Source organism: Eptesicus fuscus, chromosome 14 (genome assembly GCF_027574615.1).
Source record: "Eptesicus fuscus isolate TK198812 chromosome 14, DD_ASM_mEF_20220401, whole genome shotgun sequence".
In the NCBI taxonomy this organism is placed as follows: Eukaryota; Metazoa; Chordata; class Mammalia; order Chiroptera; family Vespertilionidae; genus Eptesicus; species Eptesicus fuscus.
This window is the reverse complement of record NC_072486.1, coordinates 8,543,671-8,563,895: the sequence shown is the minus strand read 5'-3', so window position 1 is coordinate 8,563,895 and position 20,225 is coordinate 8,543,671. Positions and strand designations below refer to the sequence as shown.

The following is a 20,225-nucleotide window of genomic DNA, read 5'->3' as shown; positions in this document are numbered from 1 at the left end:
AAGAAGTTATAAAAACTGACACTGACTAGGAACTTTGAGTTTTAAACAGTTTAATGAATGCTATCCCATGTTTTTATTGATATATTTGTCTTACACTAAAAATGACAATTTCCCTTTGTTAAAATATCATTTCTAATTCTCCTGAGTATATTTGAGTACAGTAACGCTCTTGGATCTAAATCTAGAATGTTAACTTCTTTTAAGTTCATTAGAGATAACTTTGTCACAAAGTACTTATTAATAAACCTTGCAAGCCCCAATTTTTCATACTTTGAGTAAATGCTTCTTACTAATGTTGTGAATTTTTTTTAATTCTTGATTTTTCTAGGGATTATTTCACATTTCAGCTGCTTTTGTTTTCTACTGCTATCATTGAGGGTTCAAGAACAAAAAATAAGTCTTCAGGTAAAACGCCTGATCCATAATAGTGCTTGGCATTGTATTTTGCTGAAAAGATCATATACCTGTTTGAATGCTTGATCTGAAAATAGAGTTGTGATGAAATTTTCGCATGGAGTTTTCTTGGCTGCCTCTAACAAATTTGGTTTTATTTGTTGTTTTTCTTTCTTCTTCTTTTTTTTTTTCCCCCAAAAGGATTTTGGCTGTCTGCTTTCATTTATGTGTCTCCATCTGCAATTACTGTATGAATATGTGCTTGTCCTTGCTAAATATTTTAATTTTATGTATTTGGCTGCTTGAATTTTAAGTAATTTCTTTGGGCAATGAAAATTAAGAGCTTGAGGCTACAAGTGAAATAGCAATTTACGGAAGTTTTTTATTAGTTTATAAGTGTATGCTCCTTGTCTTCTCTATATTTTAAGGTTTCATATTTATGAAAATTAAATAAAATTTAAACTGTAATTCTTCAGTTGCACTGGTCACATTTCAAGTGCTCCTTTTGGGCCATACGTGGCTTGCAGCTGCCATTTTGGGCAGCACAGATGAGGGACTGTTTCTGTGGTCACGGAGAGTTCTGAGGACAGCGCTGTTTTCCTGTTCAGTAGAAGGAAGTTAGAAGCAACATGTAAGCTCATTTCTGGTACCAGTTTTTATAACAGTTTAGTAACTTTCGAAGATGAAGTATATGACTAGCCTTGAGCCATTTTCTTTACATATGGTAGCCATTTCCATCTTGAGTATTTCAAACTTACAGTTGCCTAAAACAGTTCATTTGCGTCAGTAATTATGTTATTTCAAAGTGAAATTGTTTCTTGTAGCAAAATTCATGAGGTAGTAAAAAGGCCAAGTGATTAGTCTAAAATTGAATTCTGAGTCCAGGACTCAGTAGTTGTTGTAACTTCTGGTAAGTTACTTAACTTCTTTGAGCCTCAATTTGCTTATCAGTAAAATGGAGGTAGCATTAGTTACCTCGTAAAATTAAAAAATTTAAAAGACTTAAATATGTCTAAAAGCATGTAACAAAGGGGACATTTGTAATACCTTTAAATATAGAATGAAGCCAAAACATTTAAATTAATTAGGCAGTATCACTTGATTGGGGCTGTTCCCAGCCTGTCTATTGTAATAGGTCTCTAGAAGTGGCTAGATCAGGAGTATTCTGTGGAAGTTTCTGGTGGCCAAGGCATTATTTCTGACATTATGTAAAATTGAAACAACTAGAATACCAGAGTGGGGAGGGGGAAAAATAGAAAAATAAACTTGGTTACTGGAGAAGTCTGCAAAGTACTTTCTAATATTTTGTATAGTTTTACAACAAAATTTTTCACATAATTCTTTAAAATTTCATCTCCATAATATTTGAGTGCCTTTATTATACTTATGTTAAAAAAGAGTGAAAGGAAACTCAAGGTTGACCAACATTTTGCAGTTGCCTAGCTAACCAATAGTGAGAATGGAAATTCATATTATGTTTTCAACTTTAAGTCTTACGCTCTTTCTACTTCAACATGCTGTTTCCTTGATAGTAGTTGTGTTTTCAGGTAGGTGTATATTTCAGAATCTCTGGGGATGGGTCCAGGTATATGTAATTTTTTTTCTTACATTGAGACAGAATGCATACCCAAGTGATTCTGGTGCCCACCTCTGGCTAAAAATCATTGCTCTCTTCCAGGTTTAATTTTTCTTCTCCTATTTCAGTACATGTAGATAACTTATTGCGTAGACCACATGAATAAGACTGATATGTAGGTAGATGAGCAACCACACTTGAAAAAGCAATTCAGTTTCGTTTCCTGTTCACAATCTTGATGGTCTGTCTCTCCATTTGATCAGTGCTGGTGGCGAGGAGGACTCCAGAGTAGCCAGCTCTGGGAGTTAAGTCCATTAGTGTTCCCCCTTCTGCTTCCCTGAGATCAGTTGTGGCTCCTTAACACTAGTAGTCTGCTCTCATTGAGCCCAGGTCCTCCGGCATTGCCTCCGTATTGCCGTGGGTAATAAGTAGCTTCATGAATGCTTTCAGTTGCTTGACTGAAGTTTGTGTGTTTTTTTTATCTTCATCCAAGGATATTTTTCCATTGATTTTTTTAGGGAAAGTGGAAGAGAGAAAGAGAAACATCGATGTGAAACACATCGATTGGTTGCCTCCTGCACAAGCCCCGACCAGGGCCAGGGCCCAAAGATCCTGCAACCAAGGTATGTGCCTTGACCAGAATTGAATTGAACCCAGGACCCTTTGGTCTGCAGGCCAATACTCTGTCCACTGAGCTAAACCGGCTAGGGCTTGGCTGAAGATTTTTAGTAATCTTTCCTCAGCTGTCTTGAAGATGCTTCAGTGTCCTGGATTTAGTGGTATTTGCAGGCCATTTTTAACTCTGAATACATCACATTACTAATAAGCTCAAAAGTGAATGAAAAGATCATATCATGATGGGGTGGGAGAGGTGCATACTCTAGCAAACCCTCAGGTAGGCTACAGTTAATCACATTGTGTAGTGGATTTTCAAAAATAAAACATATTTTCAAAAATACAAAGACAGATTCTATTGGAAATTACTTTCAAATTTGAAAATTAAGCATTTGCTATTTGAGGCAGTTACTGAGGTTTTGCAGTGAGTGAACTGTCTTTTAACTCAGAAATGCTTATCAAAATGCAGTTGAGCAGGTGCTATAATATGCTAACATTGGCTTTTAATTTTCTGATCAGAGACCGTGTCACTAGAAACTATTTACAGTGAATAAACAGAGGGCTACTCCTGTGTTGAAATTAATGTGCTTAGAATGTTCTTCTATATAGGTGTACCTTTCTTAATATAAATATAGTTCTGATAATTTTTCATTACTAAGATTTAGGGAGCCTATGATTAACATGACTGATTTTAATATGGCATTCTAGATTAAACAAAAAGTCTTTAAACTTAATACCTACAAAGTATGACATAACATTCTTACTTTTCAAAATACATTGTTACGATAGATATTATATTATATGCAGACTTAGAGGCCCAGTGCATGAAAATTCATGCACTGGAGGGGGGTCCCTCAGCCCAGCCTGCCTTCTCTCACAGTCCAGGAGCCCTCAGGGGCAGGAGGCGATCTAGCAATCAGAGGAAGGCGACACCACCATCACACCTCTGCCGCTGCCACTGCCAGCAGTGCAAGCCTCAGCCGGCCCTGGTTACCTGAGCCTCGGGCGGCCCTGGGCAGCTGGGCAGCCGCCATCCGAGGCTTGCCTGTGCCTCAGGCCAGCCCTGGGTGGCTGGGGGGATGAGGGGACTTGGGAACTCCAGAGCAGGTCTGGCTGCGTGCCTGCCACCCTGGCAGGGCTGAGGGAACTGGGCGCTGCCATCTTGTGGCTGTGGTCGCTGCCATCTTTGAGGGCATGGCAGTCAATTAGCATATGCCTCCTTATTGGCTGTGGGCGCCGCTATCTTTGAGGACGTGGTAGTCAATTAGCATATTCCCTCCTTAGTGGCAGTGGGCACTGCCATCTTTGCGATGGTGTGAGGGTCAATTAGCATATTCCCTCTTTATTAGATAGGATTAGATTTATCTTTGTTGCACTGTAAATAAATGTTCTTATAAGCAAGATAAAACCAAGGCCTTTTAAGATGTTAAAGTTATCCCAAATCAAAGATTAATAAAAAAAAAACTATTGCAATAAACAAATGAGACTTGACAGTCATAGATCAGTTTAAATGTATTGTAAGACAGTTATTTTTCTGTGAACAAAGCATTCAGAAGCCTGTATTTAGTGAATTTCTACTTCTGTTACATAGACGTCTATGGCAAAAATATGGTAATACTTTTTCTCTATTAAAATCTGATCCATCTCATTTTCTTAATTTATGACATTTGAGATTCTATAGCTCATTTAGACTTAAATCTAGATGCATTGTTAATGTATTCCAAATATGGAAAATATGATACCCTATTTCATCAATTTTAAGACACGCTTCTTCTTCATACTTTGAAAAATGAGATGCATCTTAAAATTGATTTGTATCATAGTTTAATGGAGGCATTTTTCCCCCTTACTTGGTGGTATGTAAAACTAATAGGTAATCATTGGTGTTTTATGCTTGATAAAAAGTGATGGTTTTTTTTATAAAAATATTTATGATGTGTGGTATATCTTTGTGGTAAAAAAAATCCAAGTGGTGAGAATATACTAGAGGCCCGATGCACGAAATTCATGCAAGAGTGGGCCTTCCTTTCCTCAGCTGCTGGCACCAGCTTCCCTTTGGCACCCGGGACCTGGGCTTCCCTCGCAGCCCTGGCTTCATCTGGAAGGTCGCCCGGTCTGATTAGCATATTATGCTTTTATTATTATAGATTATCTGGAATTATACTTTCAGTGTTTCCTTCAGATCCCTTTCTTTTTGTTCTCACTATCATCATCCTAGTGTCAAATCTAAAACCATTTAGTAATAAGTTTGATGTTCTTTATTCAGTGGAAACCAGTCCAGGGGTTGGGGGTGTACATTGCCTAACTAGCACTTTCTGAGGGGTTTTGGGCAGGAGCAGGTTTTATAGAGTGTTCAAAGAGACGAGAAAGGGCATGATTGGCGGGGAGCTCCAGGTCCTACTTTCTAGGGTAGGGTAGTAAGCTGGCTGAAACTGAGTGGGAGGACTGATTGGTGTTAGGTTCCCTTGACAGTGAGGTGTTCCCCTAGTGCATGCTGATTTTGGGTTAGGTTTGTGACATGGATGGGGCCACTAGGGTGGCCTTATTTTGTGGGTCTCCATTTACTGATTAACTTTATCACTAATTAGGTAGGTGCTTTACGTTAAACTGGTTCCCTATCTGTGGAAAGCTGTCCAGAATTTAAAAAAAGATAAATGGAAATCAAGAGAAGGAGGCAAGACTTGGGGTTGGGGATGGGGTGGAGTTAGGGTAGAGGGTGGGACCTCCAGGGTTAAGAAAAGAAAAAGGGGGCAAGGATACTTGAGGGGGCCATTATTAAGCAGCATTTTTCACTTACCCAGCTTTACTTGTCTGGAAATCCTTTTCAGGTTAAGACTCCTGTTGTGACATATTAGCTTGTGAGCCGCTACTCAGTAGTTATCTAGGGAACACTCACCTCAGCCGTATTCCCTAGATTCCAAAAGCATAAATCCTTCTGCTAAGGCCTTTTTTTCTGCAGAAGTTGCCCTGGTACCCCCTCCAGCCTTTCGGGTAAATCATCTGCTGCTACCTTCTCTTTTATAGGCCACATGGAGTTTGTGTTTCCTCGTAATCTGCGGTCTCAAAATTAATAACTAAAGGGGGAATGCTTATGGAATGTACTTTTCTACAAGGAACTATTACATTTATGGGCACAGTTAAATTTGTTGGTTTTTATAGTACAAATACTTAATTTTTGGAAACTTCCTTACCTTACTCTGTCTTCAGTGTTTAGGTAGAGATTGGTGCAGTCTTTCCGCTTTACTTCAAATATGGATGCGGAGTTTTACATATTCCTGACAAAATATGCCAGTCATCACTCTTTATCCGTTAGCATTCACGTGGTTCTTTTTTCTGATTATTGTCCTGCATTTGTTTCCTCTTTCCTCAGAGGATGTCCTGAGTAAAGATACTGGGGAATGTGCGATCTGCCTGGAAGACCTGCAGCAGGGGGACACGATAGCACGGCTGCCTTGTCTGTGCATCTACCATAAAGGGTGAGTTTATCTCTGCTCACACACGATGTTAGCCGAGATCTCCCTCAGAGTGTCAGACATTGTAGTGAGGGCGGAAAAGGTTTCTTCTTCATTGAAACTCCCTCCCCCATTTCTTAACAAATAAATGCCCCTTTTTACTGCCAGAATTAAGATTTAAGCCCATATCTGTTTATACCCAAAAATCTATCATTTGCCCAGCATTTACTGTGACCCAGGTATTGTTCACAGCTTCTAAAATAGGTCTCTCATGTCAGCCTTGTATCAGTCTCATTTCACAATAGGAAATAAGCTGAGGGACCATAGTAAAAACCTCTCCAAGGTCACCTGGCTAGTACATGGAAGAGCCGAGGTTCTACCCATGTCTGTTTGGCTCCAGATTCCGCCTGGTTTCTTCTAAAGTATTTGTGGTGTCAGAGCAACACAGGAAAAATTTTAAATTAACTACAACAAGAGTATTAGCCACGCTGTCGTGTGTGTGTGTGTGGGGCGGGGGGGCGGTTGTGTTAATCCTCACCGAGGATATTTGTCCATTTTTTTAAAGAGAGGGGGAGAGACAGAAACAGTGATTGGTTGCCTCCTTGCATGCGCCTCGACCAGGACTGGGGATCGTGCCTGCAACCAAGGTACATGCCCTTGACCAGAATTGAACCTGGGACCCCAGGCCAACCCTCTATCCACTAAGCCAAACCAGCAAGGGCCAAACCATCTTGGTTTATGGCATGTGCAAACTTGAAATGTGTCAACGGAGAGAATGTTAAATAGTTTGCATCCTGCTGGGGAAACTTCCTAGTTGTTGGGCAAGTTTCTTAAGTTTATCATTTGCCACAGGGAGCTTTCTGTGGTGATGGGAGTGTTCTGTATTCGTACTGTTAGTAGAGGAGCCACCAGCCATGTGGCTGTTGAGCACTTGAAGTGTGGCTAGTGTGACTAAGGAACTGCATTTTTCTTTCATTTCACCTTAATGAATTTAAGTTTAAACATCCACATGTGGTACGTAGCTACTGCATTGAACAGTGCAGATCGACAGGATAATGGTGTGCACCCTAATATTTAACGTCCCAACAAAATCATAAAATACTTCATAAATGCGAGTGGATGATGATATACTTATTTGTGTATGTATATGTATTACAGGATGGAATAGAGTTAAAATAAGTATTTAATATTCACATATAAATATGGTCTTTTAAAATGTGATGCAGTATTGTCAAGAATTAAAATTTAAAAGCAGTTTTTGATTACTCTGATAGGTGATATGAACAGGTTGATATTTATATAAATGAATAACTATTTTGAAGAGAAACACAGCTTTTCAGATTTGTCATTTGATTTTGAATATTGGTAAAGTGGTAGTTCTTTTGATTCTTTTTATAATGATTGTTGCTTAAATTTTAAAGTATTTTATAGCATAATTTTACAAAGATTATTTCCTTAACTGCTTAGAATAAGCAAAATGTAATAAACACATTTTTATCTTATATGTAGATGCCAAATATGATCACTTAAAAGTATTTCATTTTTCTTTTGCAAAGAGGTAAGCAGTTTTATTATGGCTGTCATGACATTAATAGTTAAGCATAAGTGTTTCACTTTTTCTGGTTTTATTCTTTTCTAGCTGCATAGATGAATGGTTTGAAGTAAATAGATCTTGCCCTGAGCACCCTTCCGATTAAGCATCAGTTTCCTGTTTTATAGGTAATTCTCCCTTTTTTGTTTTAATTGCCTTTTGAAGTGTTATCTGGATTATACATTCTCAACCATTTTCTTGGCTTTTCCAAACTACTCCTCATCCGTTCAGGCGTTTCATGAAATTGCCACAAGTCCGTCCCACCTTCAGGCTCCACTTCTAATCTTGGTTCTCTTGCTCTTTCCACTGCATCTGCAGGTACTTCCTCCCCTGAAGTCTAGAGCCCTCAAAGTCACCCATGAGGGTTGGAATCAACTTCCTAACCCTGTAGTGTTGATGTTTTGCCTTCTTCCCACGAAGCACTAATGTTTTTAATGGCATCTGTAGTACCGAATCCTTCCAGAGGGTTTTCAGAGGAATGACTGTCTGGCAAATACAGCTTTGCGAAATGTATTTCTTGAATAAAACTTGAAAGTCAAAATTAGTGCTTGATTTCCTGGGCTACCTAATGATGCTGTGTTAACAGGCATGAAAACAGCAATCATCTCATTGTACATCTCCCTCAGAGCTCTTGGGTGACCAGGTACATTGTCAGTGAGCAGTACTATTTTGAAAGGAATTTTTTTCTGAGCAGTACGTCTCAGCAGTGGGCTTAAAATATTCAGTAACCATGTTGTAAACCATGGTTTACATGCTGCTCTCCAGGTTTTGTTTGTTTGTTTATGTAGCAGAGTAGGTTGAGCATTCTTAAGGGCCCCAGGACTTTCAGGTTGGTAATGAGCATTGGCTTCAACTTAATTGCATTAGCCCCTCGCAAGAGAGTCAGCCTGTCATTTGAAGCTTCAAAGCCAGGCACTGACTTCTCCTCTCTGGCTGTGAAAGTCCTAGATGACATCTGTAAGGCTGTTTTGTCCACATGCACGTGTGTGGTGGAATGTAGCCACCTTCGTTACCTTGGCTAGACCTTCTGGATAACTGCTGCAGCTTCTCCATCAGCACTTGCTGCTTCACCTTGCACTTTTATGTTATGGAGACGGCTTCTTTCCTTAAACCTCATGAACCAACCTCTGCCAGCTTCACACTTTCCTTCTGCCTCCTCACCTCTCAGCCTCCTTAGAATTGAAGAGAGTTGGGGCTTTGCTTTGGATTAGGCTTTGGCATAGAGGAATGTGGCTGGTTTGATCTTCTCTAGACCAGTAGAGCTTTGCCCATATCAGCAATAAGGCTGTTTTGCTTTCTTATTCGTGCATTCAGTGGAGTAGCACTTTTAACTTCTTTTAAGAACTTGTCCTTTGGCCCAGCCAGCCTGGCTAATTGGTTGAGCATCAGCCTATGAATCAGGAGGTCATGGCTTGATCCCTAGTGGTGGGGGGGGGGGGGGCATGCAGGAGGTAGCTGATCAATGATTCTCTCATCATTGATGTTTCTATGTCTCCCTCTTCCTTCCTCTCTGAAATCAATAATTAAAAAGAAGAACAGCTTACCCTTTGTATTGACAATTTGGCTAACTGGTACAAGAGCCTAGCTTTCAGCCTATCTCATTTTTCAACATGCCTTTCTCACTAAGCTTACTCCTTTCTAGCTTCTGATTTAAAGTGAGAGTGTGGGACTCTTCCTTCCACATGAACACTTAGAGGTCATTGTAGGGTTAGTAATTAGCCATTGTTCAATATTGTTGTGTCTCGGGGAATAGGGAGGCCCAAGGAGAAGGAGAGAAACTGGGGACCGGGCAGTTGCTGGAGCAGTCAGAACACAACATCTATCGATTAAGTTTGTCTTATGTGGGATGGTGTGTGGTGCTCCAAAACAATGACGATAGTAACGTCAAAGATCCCTGATCACAGATCACCGTAACAAGTAGAATGATGACAAAGTTGAAATGTTGACATAGTCTTTATTGTAGAGGGGAGATAACTATGTGATGGTGATTTTTTGTGATATTTTAAGCTTTAATTGGCCCTTCTGTGTGTCCTTGATCTGTTCTTTTGAAGAACACTACCTTTATGAGTTTTTAGAATAGAAAGTGTGTGAAAATTTACGGTGATTGAAGCAATGTTCATGGGAAATAAATGTTTGTTTTGATTTGTATTACTAGTGTGGACCTTTGCTTAAATCAAAATGTATCTACTTTTACACAGGTTTTCTTCTCTTCTCAAGATGCTTAAAAAACAAGAGGAAATGGGGATCTGTCTCTGGAAAAACAAAACAAAAAATGCAGGCATACTCGGCCAAAAATCTGAGTTCTGTGTGACTCAGTTGATGCAGAGGTGGACAATCATATAGGGAAAAACCCTGCTGGAGGGAGGACATTTGCCACAGAACTCAGTGCACCAAACATGACATAAGGACTCACAGGGATTTTGAAAATGCTGCACATCCCTTAATAGTCATCTACATCGGTAATGCTGATAAGCATTTTGTATGCAGACGCCAAAGTTAACTGATTTAAAAGTTGATTTACTTTTTATTAAGTTCTTTAGAGCTGCGTAACTAGTGTTTTGATTTGTTGTGTTTTTTAGTTTGGGGTCTCTTTATATTCCCCAACGTGATGTTTCTGCATTCATCTATTTTTAAGTTGAAGACCACATACTTTTCTTTCTATAAATTAAAGTCTTAAATGTGAAACCAAGAAATGTAATCAAGCAGTGAAACATTCTCTGAATGTAGACCATGATCTCAAGTTCTAATATTTTCCCCCCCAAGAGTGGAAAATAGACTTCTACATAGGAAAGCTAAAATACTTAAACATTTTAAATTAAAAGTTTAATGTTATCAGAATGCAGTCCAAAGAGTAAATCAGGTTACATAATTACATTTTAATGAATTAAATATTGGATTGTCTACTGAATTGTAATTTCTTAAGTATATTCTTTCCTCTTAAATAAAACTGCTCGACAGCTAATCAGCAACGAATCACCTTGCAGCTATGCAACTTTAAAAAAAAATACAAATTACCAGTTTTAAGTGCTGCCAGCTACAGTAATGTTGTTTTAACGGGTATTTTCATTTGTTCTTTTCATGTAATTATTTAATTGTGCTTTGCATCTCCAGGCAGTTTTCCCACATTTGGGTAAAATGTTTTAGCAGGTTGTAAGCTTCATAACTTATGAAAAGAGTAAAATAAAATTTTCTTGAGTGGAACTTGGAATAATTTGAGGGACTTTTATATACTTTTAAAAATCAGAAATCAATTAGGATGTCAGATTTATAGCAGTTTGCATCTTTAATTTTCCAGATAATCTGGAAGTTAGTGTTTGATAAATGATTTTTAAAGCAAATATGAAGATTTTGTTAATTTATAATTTATTAGTGTGTTGTTACTGTAATTGAAAATGTTATAGAACATTTAAATTCAGTCTTGTGTAGAAAGAAATGTATTAAACAAAATTATGTGAATAAATATTCCCACAAAATACATCTGAATGGTTAAAAAATACTGGGATAGAGTTATTAGGGCTGCAATACAGAAATGTCCTATTTTTTTTCTTTTTTTGTGTTTGAATATCAGAAATCCCAATAAGTAGATTGCTATTTTCAACTTGGGGAGATGTTATCAGTGAGCATTTAAGCAGTGCACTTCACTCGGCATAAGTGAGAGTGGCACAGAAACATTTCCTTGTTTTAAGCCTTCTTCATGTATTTAAGTATTTGTTTTTCTATTTAATGCTACTATTCTTTATTCTCTTTTTTTCTCTCTATTGCTTCTGTTTCTCTTTTGTGGTTTTTTTTTTTTTTTTTTTTTTTTGAAGGGCATGTACAGGAGCAACTGTTGCTACCCAGCAAAATTTGTGTATTATAAACAATTAAAAGAGGTTTTTCATTGCTTTCTGTGTGATTCTAGACCGGATAACATTTTCCCTAAAGTTATGCTGTGAAATGCCTTTGTTATGCTGCACTTGATAAAAGAACCCCAAACCTCCAGTGTGACAGCTGACAGCACAGTTTCATAGGTGCTTTTTAAATCAGTTTTGGAAAATATTTTTCCCTCCAGGAAAATATTCTTTCCTTAATTTTTTTTGTTGTTGTTATCATGAAATCTTAATATGAATCCACTTTATTCCACATTTTCAGTTTTGTAAGCTCACACACACACACACACACACACACACACACACACCGCAGGAAAAACCTCTTAGAATGTGAATAATTCATTTTTTTCTACCTCTGGTATAATGTTACTTTGTTGTCTTCCATTGAAGGCAAGGATTTACTGTAGCTGTGGTGATTCACTGCTAGAGTTCTTGTGGAAGTTGACTTTCTGATACGATTTACTCACTGACTTTTAGAGTGTGTTGGCATAGGTTCCCCTCGGTTCCCCTCGGCGTTGATCCTGGACCACACCTCCGTCTCCCTCTGTGAGGTCTGTGCTGCAGCTGCTCAGCGTCTGTCAGTGTCAAGCGCGACTTGTCACTGCGTTTGTCTGGAACAGTATTGACTTAACTTGTTTATAGCAGTCCTTTTTTTTATTAAAACTTACAAAAGTTAGCATTTTTACTTTAAATGCAGTCTCCATCAATAACTTCCTAAAAAGAACTGAGAAATTGAAAAAAAAAATGCTTTTCAAGCCCCGATGCTCCGTTTTTATTCAAAGTTGCTCTTCTGGAAAATGTTATAAGTAATATTCTACATAATGCCACATAATATTTATTACCCTGTATGCAGACACTGAATAGTGTAAGTAGGACATAAAATGACATTTGATATTTAAATGTGTAGCTCAAAGTACTGGCAGCTGAATATTATGGAGACAAAATAAAGATTGAAAGCCTAGGTTATCAAGTTGGTGATAGCTTTCTAGAATCTTTGTAAATACTTACTTTCAAATAAGATCACACTTGCGAATATAGGAAGCAGTATGTTCTGAAATTTCACTTCACTGTCACTTTTCTTCATAATGGATTTAACTGCCAGTTTTGACTCTTCGTCTTACTGAGATCTGACTTTCTTCCCCCCCCCCCTCCCCCTCAGGATGTGTAAGAGAGCAGAATTATTGTCTGACTTTTGGCTCTTTGCCAGAGAAAAAGACTAAGCAAGCTCATTAACCTGTGTTTTTCAGAGATGGTTATAAATCAGATATAGATTGTTTTAAGAGCAGTGTTTATGATTGAAATATAAATAATGGTTTCTATAACTGATTTTTTTGTAGTAGCTGAAACATTTAAAAACATGCTGTTATCTGTTGCATACTATATAGGTTTTCTATTTCTTTTATAGGTATACAGTTATTTCCGTTTTCACCCACTAAATTAGTGGAATATGTAGCCCAAATGCCTGAGGGGCACCCTCAGCATATTTGCAATATGTATTTCAGTTAATAAAATGGCAGATTCCACTTCAAAGCTTGCTTTACTTTCTAAAGTTGGGTCTAGTAACCTGTAAGGGCAATCATTTAAATTAACATAATCATAACAAGACATATGGGTCTTTCTTTAAATGAAACAGATTGTAAATTCAATGTAAATATTGCCTAATTTTTTTTTACTGACTTGGAGAGTGGAAGAAGGGAAATTTCCTAACAGTAAGCTACATTTGAACAAAGCATGAGATTCTTTAATAAAAAACTCATGAATAATTGAATTTACCATCTAATTGACATCCACATTATGCATTGATAATAATAGCGAAATCATCTTACTCTTTGCAGAGGAAGGGTCCATATAAATTCGGTTATTGGGAACTTTATAAAACTACATAGAGGTAAATGTTGCTTATTAAATATAGTACTATTTGTTGCAGGAAGTCTTCTAGTTCATTTGGGCCATTTTCTTGCAATTCGATTTATTCTGAGGTGAGCTCAGTACATATTGACAATGGCTGGTTAAATGTGATGTGTCCCTTGTTCTTGTACAGATATTTTCTAAGTTAAAAATTCTGCCATGCCAATATTTTGTGTTTGGCCCGTTCCCCCCCTTTTTCCTGAGATATGTAACTTCTAATGTTTTCTTTGCTGTATTGTGAATAACAATAGTTCAGTTATCTTTTTTACTGGGAACTTTTCATCTCTACTGGGATCTTTCCATTCTGAAACTAAATTGCCACTTGGTTTTCTGCAGAGGAAGTGGCTACTTGTTGTGCTCCAGTGGTGAGTTTTACTCAGGAACAGCTGGTGAAACTTTCGTAATGATTTACCCAGAGAATACTTTGAGTGCCTACCGTATTCTGTGAATGCTGTGCTTAAGGTAGGGAATTGAATGTTCTTTTTAAATCACAGAATTCCTGCATTGAATGGGGAATACTTGGTCTTTTAAGTCAGGTGAGTCTCTGTGGAAAGTAAAAGGCATTGAAGAAAACCAGATGTGTTGATGTTGATGAAAATGCAGCATTACTTTCTTTACGGAGTTGGTACATTTTCAGGTACTTAAGCCATCATTAGTTTTAGACCAGTGGCTAATAATAAGGTAGGTAGACTGTTGGTTGCTTATTTATAGAGAGGCAAAGAGCAGCATGGTATAAACGTACACCCCAGCAATAAATGAAATTTTTAGAAGTGGTATTGTACTGCTTAGCTCTGCCCTGGACTGTGGAGCACCTGTCAGGACCCCAAGTCTTAGACACAGAGTGACTGGTTTCTTTGATTCCTAGTTCTTAATTAAAATGGAACAATTCATAATTGATATTTTTGATAAATAAAGCTTACAAATGATCTTGCCAAACTATCCTGTAATATAGAAGCAGAATATAAGAGAAGAATGCTTTCAAGAAAATCTGTCATTTCCACCTTTATGTCTACAAGTTGACAGTACATAACAGTAAAACAGAATTATCTGATCGCTGAAAGGTTACCATGAGTTAACTAATGTTACAGTTTCTCTATCTGCTTTTGTATAATCATTATCACAAAATTGAATCCAAAAGTATTGGTTAAAATTTTGTGGTAACGTAAGAAATGACTGTGTTGGTAGTGGAGAAAAAGCTCTTTCTTCATTACCTTAACCATGTGTAGAGATATACTTTGAAATTTCTAATGTAAAACCTATTTGTAAATTTTGTACTTGCAGCACAGTTTTCAGGATGAAGGAAGTATTGTTTGTAGCGTAGTGGTTAAGTGGTTAAGGGCATGGATTCTGTCTGGAACCAGACTGCCTAGTTTGCCATGTCCGTGACGTAGGGCGAGATACTTAAGCTTCTCTGTGCCTCGCCTTTGCCTATAGAAAGAGGTAATACTGCTGCCTACCTCAAGGTTGTTGTGAGGATGAAATGCACCAGACAACTAGAGCATCTAATAATGTTTAGTGGTTATTATGAACAATGAAAATATGTGTGCCATTTATGAATAAATAATTTTTGTTAGTCTCTCCAGTCATGAGGTGTAGGAGTAATGCCTTAGACCTTAGCTGATGTGTTTAAGAAACCTAACTATAATAGAGGACATTGTGAGTTCTGATCTTCCCTCTTGCTAAAATCTAGAGATTTTCTATTTCGGCAATTATATATTAAGCACTACTTAGTTCTATGGACTGTTGGGGACCGAGAATATTGAAATCAAAGATAGCCGACCTCTAGGAACTATTCTTTATTGGGTGAAGTGAACCAGGGTAACATAATAAAGAATAATAAATGCTGTGATAGACAGATCCACAGCGTGTTGTGCAAGTAGTAAGGAGGGTCATGATTAAACCAAGTCTTTAGGAGCAAACAGATCCTAGCTGTAGGACAGTCGTCGGCAAACTCATTAGTCAACAGAGCCAAATATCAACAGTACGATTGAAATTTCTTTTGAGAGCCGAAAACCGACTTCTGCGCATGGGCCACGAAGTTTCAATCGCACTGTACGTGCGCGCCTGCACGTGGTATTTTGTGGAAGAGCCACACTCAAGGGGCCAAAGAGCTGCATGTGGCTCGCAAGCCGCAGTTTGCCGACCACTGCTCTAGGAGATACGGATTAAAGGACGTGTGGAGTGGAAAGTTTGGGAAGGGTATTCCCAAGGCAGAAAGCATACCTCAGCCAAACATGACAGTCTTGGAGTTGCTATATCTAGATAGTTAAGCAGGTGACAAATCCTGAAGGAATGTATGTGCCAAACTATAATTGAAGTATTTTAAACAGGAAAAAGACAAATCAGGAAGAAAAGGATGAGACTAGCGGTAGGAAATTTATAGTAATCCAGGCGAGATGGTAAGGGGCAAAGCTAAAGCAATGGCAATAGAATGGAAGAACTTAAAATTTAGAGTGCTGTAGAAACAACTCATTTTGGTGGTCATTTATTGTAAGGCATGAAAGACAATACCAGGACAACTCCCAGTTGTACTTTTATCACATCTTAATACTTTGCGGACCCGTAGTTTTATTGCTAGCTTTACCCAGTGGCCAGATAAATTTCTATTGAACAAGTACAAAAACGTTTTACATAAATGTTAAAGGCTTGCTTTTGAAATTATTTATTACATGTTCTTACAAGCTAATACCTTTTTAAAGTATGATTGGCCACAAGCTGTAGAACAGAAAACACGAGAATTCTCGTGATCCGTCTGCAATGTGTTAAGGACAAGATTTCTGCCTGGGAAAAGCTGATTATGCCAGAAGTATCTGCTGGAGAACCTGAGATAAAGAACACCAATTCTGACACCAGGGATTGGATCTTAAATGGAAGGCAGAGCCTTGAGAAGCCAGTCAGGAATACTGGGCAAGTTGTGAGGAAGCAGGGGAGTGTGTATGTGGGTGGCTGTTAGGGTTCAGGAGGTATTAGACACAATTGTTGCCAGCACTGTTAGAGGAGGCGGTAAGTGCATGGTAAGTACACTGAGCTAGTTGAATGTCTAGGTTGGCTGACGACCTTTCCCAGCACCCCTGCCCCCTCTTACCCACAGATGCCCGTTGGAGTAGGGCCGTGCTTCCCCAGGTTTGCTTAGTGGAGTGCTGAGGTGCACTCTGAAGCATGGTTGGGTTTTCTCTTTGGTTCATCTGTCCCATATCTTTCCATCCTGCCAGTGTCCTCAGACATTCACAGCGGAAGAAAGCTGTTGTGGGAAGCAGAGTCTGTGGAAGTAGACAAGACAGGAAGGGTGCATATTGCTGTCCGAGGGATGCTGCTGTTGGGAGGGGTGGGTCAGGTTGGCAAGAGGAGGACCAGGAAACGGGTCAGCTCCTGGGGAAAATTATAACTCCAGGCAAAAGTTGGTAATGGGTATGGCATAGCAAATACATGACTAGCGTGGGTGTGCGAAACCTACTTCTTGAATAAGCATTTGTGTCAGAGCTTTCAAGGGGTAAGAGTCGTAAAGTCACTGGAAAATTCTTTATCTGACTGGTAAGTGTGAGTGCTGCTGAAACATGAAAACCGATGAAAGTACTGCAAACACGGATTGCGGTCGAGACAGCCAGACACAGATGTGGGAACTCGTTTTCGTTTTGAGAGGCTTGTTTCCTCAACAAGAACCGTGTTATATTTCTAACCATTTTTTTTTCACAGCTTTTAAAAATCAACTTGAACAAGTTCTAATTTACATACAACAAAAACATCCATTGGAAGGGTACGGTCTGATGAGTTTGGACACCTGAGCAGCTGTCGTCATAACTGAAATAGGGAACATTTGTATCAACCCTCAAAAGTTACCGCCAGCCCTTTCCACTCAGGTCCCACCCATCCGTCCTCAGCCCTGGGCAGCACTGACCTGCTTCGTGTCACTGTGGACCGGATGAAAACATTCAGAATGCCCTTTATTTGTGTAAGGCTTGTTTTGCTCATCGTCTCTGTGCTAGGCATCAGTGTTGTTGCTGGAATCAGTTCTTTTTTATTGCTGAGTAGTAGTCCATTGTATGAATATACCACAGTTTGTTAACTATTCTATTGGTGGACACCTGGGCTATTTCTAATTTGGGGCTATTATGAATAAAGTGTTTATAACATTTACATATAAATCTTATGTGAACATGTGATTTCATCTCTCTTGAATAAATGCCTAGGAGTGGAATTACTGAGTTGTATGGTAAATATTTTTTTACCTTTGTAAGATACTGCCAAACTGATTTGCCTATTTCTACCCTTTCTCAATACTGCACTGTCTTGGTTATTATAGCTTTGTGCTTTGCAGTAATCTTGAAATTAGGGAATGTAGGTCTTCCAACTTTCCTCCTTTTTCTTTTCTTTTCAAAATGTTCGTTTTTCTAGTTCCTTTGGTCTTTCCTGTGAAGTTTAGAACCAATCTGTCAATTGCTACAAAAACTCCTGCTGGTACTTTGAGATTGCATTGAATCTATAGATTACAACATGAACTCTTCCAGCCATGGAGCACATAATATCACCATTCATTTCGGTTTTTTAAACAGTCTTCAGTATTTTATAGTTTTCAGCATATGGATCTTGATAAATTTATACCTAATTATTGCATGGTTTATAGTGTTATTGTAAATTATGCTGTTCTTAAATTTTTAATTTCCAGTTTACTGCTAGTACATAAAAAACAATTGAATTTTGTACATTGCCTTTGTATCCTATTATCTTCTTTAACTCACTTATTCTAGGTCATTACTTTGTAATCTGTCTTTTATTTTCTGTTTCTTTTCCCTTTTCTTTATTTTTAGCTCCTGTCAACTTCTTCCTTCTTTATTTTCTTCCCCCTTCTCTTTTTCTCTCTTCTCCTCCCCTCTTCTCTCTCTCCCTTCCTTGGTTCCTCTTCCCTTCTCTCTCATTACATTGGCTAGATCTCCAGACTGATCTGAATGGAAGTGCTAAAAGTTGAGAACGTAAAGGGAACACATTCAGTCTTTCACTGTTACATTTATTTGACTGCAGGGTTTTTTTGTAGGTGTCCTCTATAAAATCGAGGGATTGTCTTCTATTCCCGTTTCCTTAGAGGACTTATGAATAAATGTTGAATTTTGTCAGATGCTTCTTTATTTACTGAAATGATCATATGGTTTTTCCTCTTTTATCTGCTAATATGATGAATTTCATATTGATTTTTTTTTTTAATGTTGAGCCAATTTTTTAAATACTTCTGGATTCAATTTGTTAATATTTAGTTAGGGTATCCCCCACTCCCCAGTTTATATCCACGAGGGCTGTTGGTTTGTAGTTTTCTTTTCTTGCAGTATCGTTGGTTTTTGGTGTCATGGTAATGGATGGCTCATTAAAAGGGTTGGGAAGTGTTCGTCTTTTCTGAAAGAGTTTGTACAGAATGCTATAGGTTTTCCTCGATGCCCTGCTTTAGCCATATCCCACAAATCATGATATTGGTTGAAAAGAAGAATGAAAGCAACATTGGTTGAAACAAGGATGGGGGTAGACTATATTAGGAGTGTAAATAACATTTATCACATTGGACATGAGCCAGCCATCTGTCCTTGGAGGCAAGCAGATTCTCCGAATGAAGGTAAAGGGTTCTTCCAAGTCGGGCTAGAGAGTCTCCAAAGAGGACAGCCTGGCCATTGCCACAGGGAAAGTCCCAGTATTTGTTCCCCTCCTAGTGAGCTTGTAATGTCTGTACTGTAATAATTTCAGCAGAAGTATTTCGTTGACTTGAGGTTAGATTCAGATTTTTAAAAGACTGCAGGTTGGGGTTTCATCAGTGTGAAGAAAATGCAAATATCAGAAGGGACCTGCCTTTTGAGGCATATAAAGTAACAGCTGTTAATTTTTTGTCAGGAGGTAAGATAGGATGAAATGATGCAGCAGTCAAATCTAGAGCAGTAGTGGTGGACTGGGAGAAACAGAAGAGAGCTTTGCCTTTGCTTATATCAGAGAAGATAGGAGAGTGAAATACCCCCGTGAGAATAGGTAAAAGCAGTCTGTAAGACCATTAGGTGACTGGTAGGGGGCGCCAAAGGGTAATGACGTGAGATTTGCAGTAAAGCAGAAAGGAGAATCCGAGTTATCAAAAGTTTAATCTTGCTGGTTTGTGCTGGGTAGAAGCTGTCTCCTTTGTCCTCCTCTCTCCCACCTTCACCTGGAGGGCATCTGCTCTGAGAGGACTTTCAAGACCTGAGAGCCAAAGAGCTCCTGGGAAGGTCTCGTTCATCAAGACTCAGGCAGTTTTTCTCTGATTTCCCATCATTTTTTAAAATGTCTATTATGATTTGTCAGGTTTTGTTCTTCTGGTCTACGTTTGGAAAGCTAAAGAGTTCTCATAATAGTTTTAAGTTAGTTGAAATTTGAAATACCTGCCCAGCTGGTGTGACTCAGTGATTGAGCGTCGGTTGACCCATGAACCAGGAGGTCACCATTCATTGGATTCCCAGTCAGGGCACATGTCCAGGTTGCGGGCTCAATCCCCAGTAGGGGACGTGCAGGAAGCAGTCGATCAATGATTCTCATCATTGATGTTCCTATCTCCCTCTCCCTTCCTCTCTGAAATAAATGAAAATATATTTTTTAAAATTTGAAGTACCAAGAAAATTTAGTTATTTTTATTCTTCTGTTTATAAGGTGAAGAGGCAAATCGCAGGTTACCCAAGAACGTTTAGCTGTAAAAGACACGGCAGTTCTATTCTCAAATTGGGAAAGGCAAAATAAAGAGTTACAGAAACAACATTTAAACAAATTTTTATGTTGATAATGTAAAAACAATGTTTAAAAGAAATTTTTTTTCCAAAAGAAGG

General features: G+C 38.4%; 1 protein-coding gene across 4 annotated transcripts in view; it reads left to right on the top strand.

The window, feature by feature from the left end:
* Positions 1–17,825, top strand: part of ZNRF2 (zinc and ring finger 2) — a 71,303-nt gene extending 53,478 nt beyond the window's left edge. For 2 of the 4 annotated variants that reach the window (XM_054726045.1, XM_054726041.1), the window contains 3 exons: positions 5,955–6,060; positions 7,676–7,755; positions 9,826–11,510. In XM_054726045.1, the coding sequence (XP_054582020.1) occupies positions 5,955–6,060; positions 7,676–7,733 (164 nt within the window). In that variant the 3' untranslated portion in view covers positions 7,734–7,755; positions 9,826–11,510. Of the gene's footprint in view, positions 1–5,954; positions 6,061–7,675; positions 7,756–9,825; positions 11,511–17,097 lie in introns of those variants that run through there. The other 2 variants (XM_054726042.1, XM_054726043.1) reach the window with 2 other exon arrangements.
* The last annotated feature ends 2,400 nt before the right edge of the window (positions 17,826–20,225 follow it).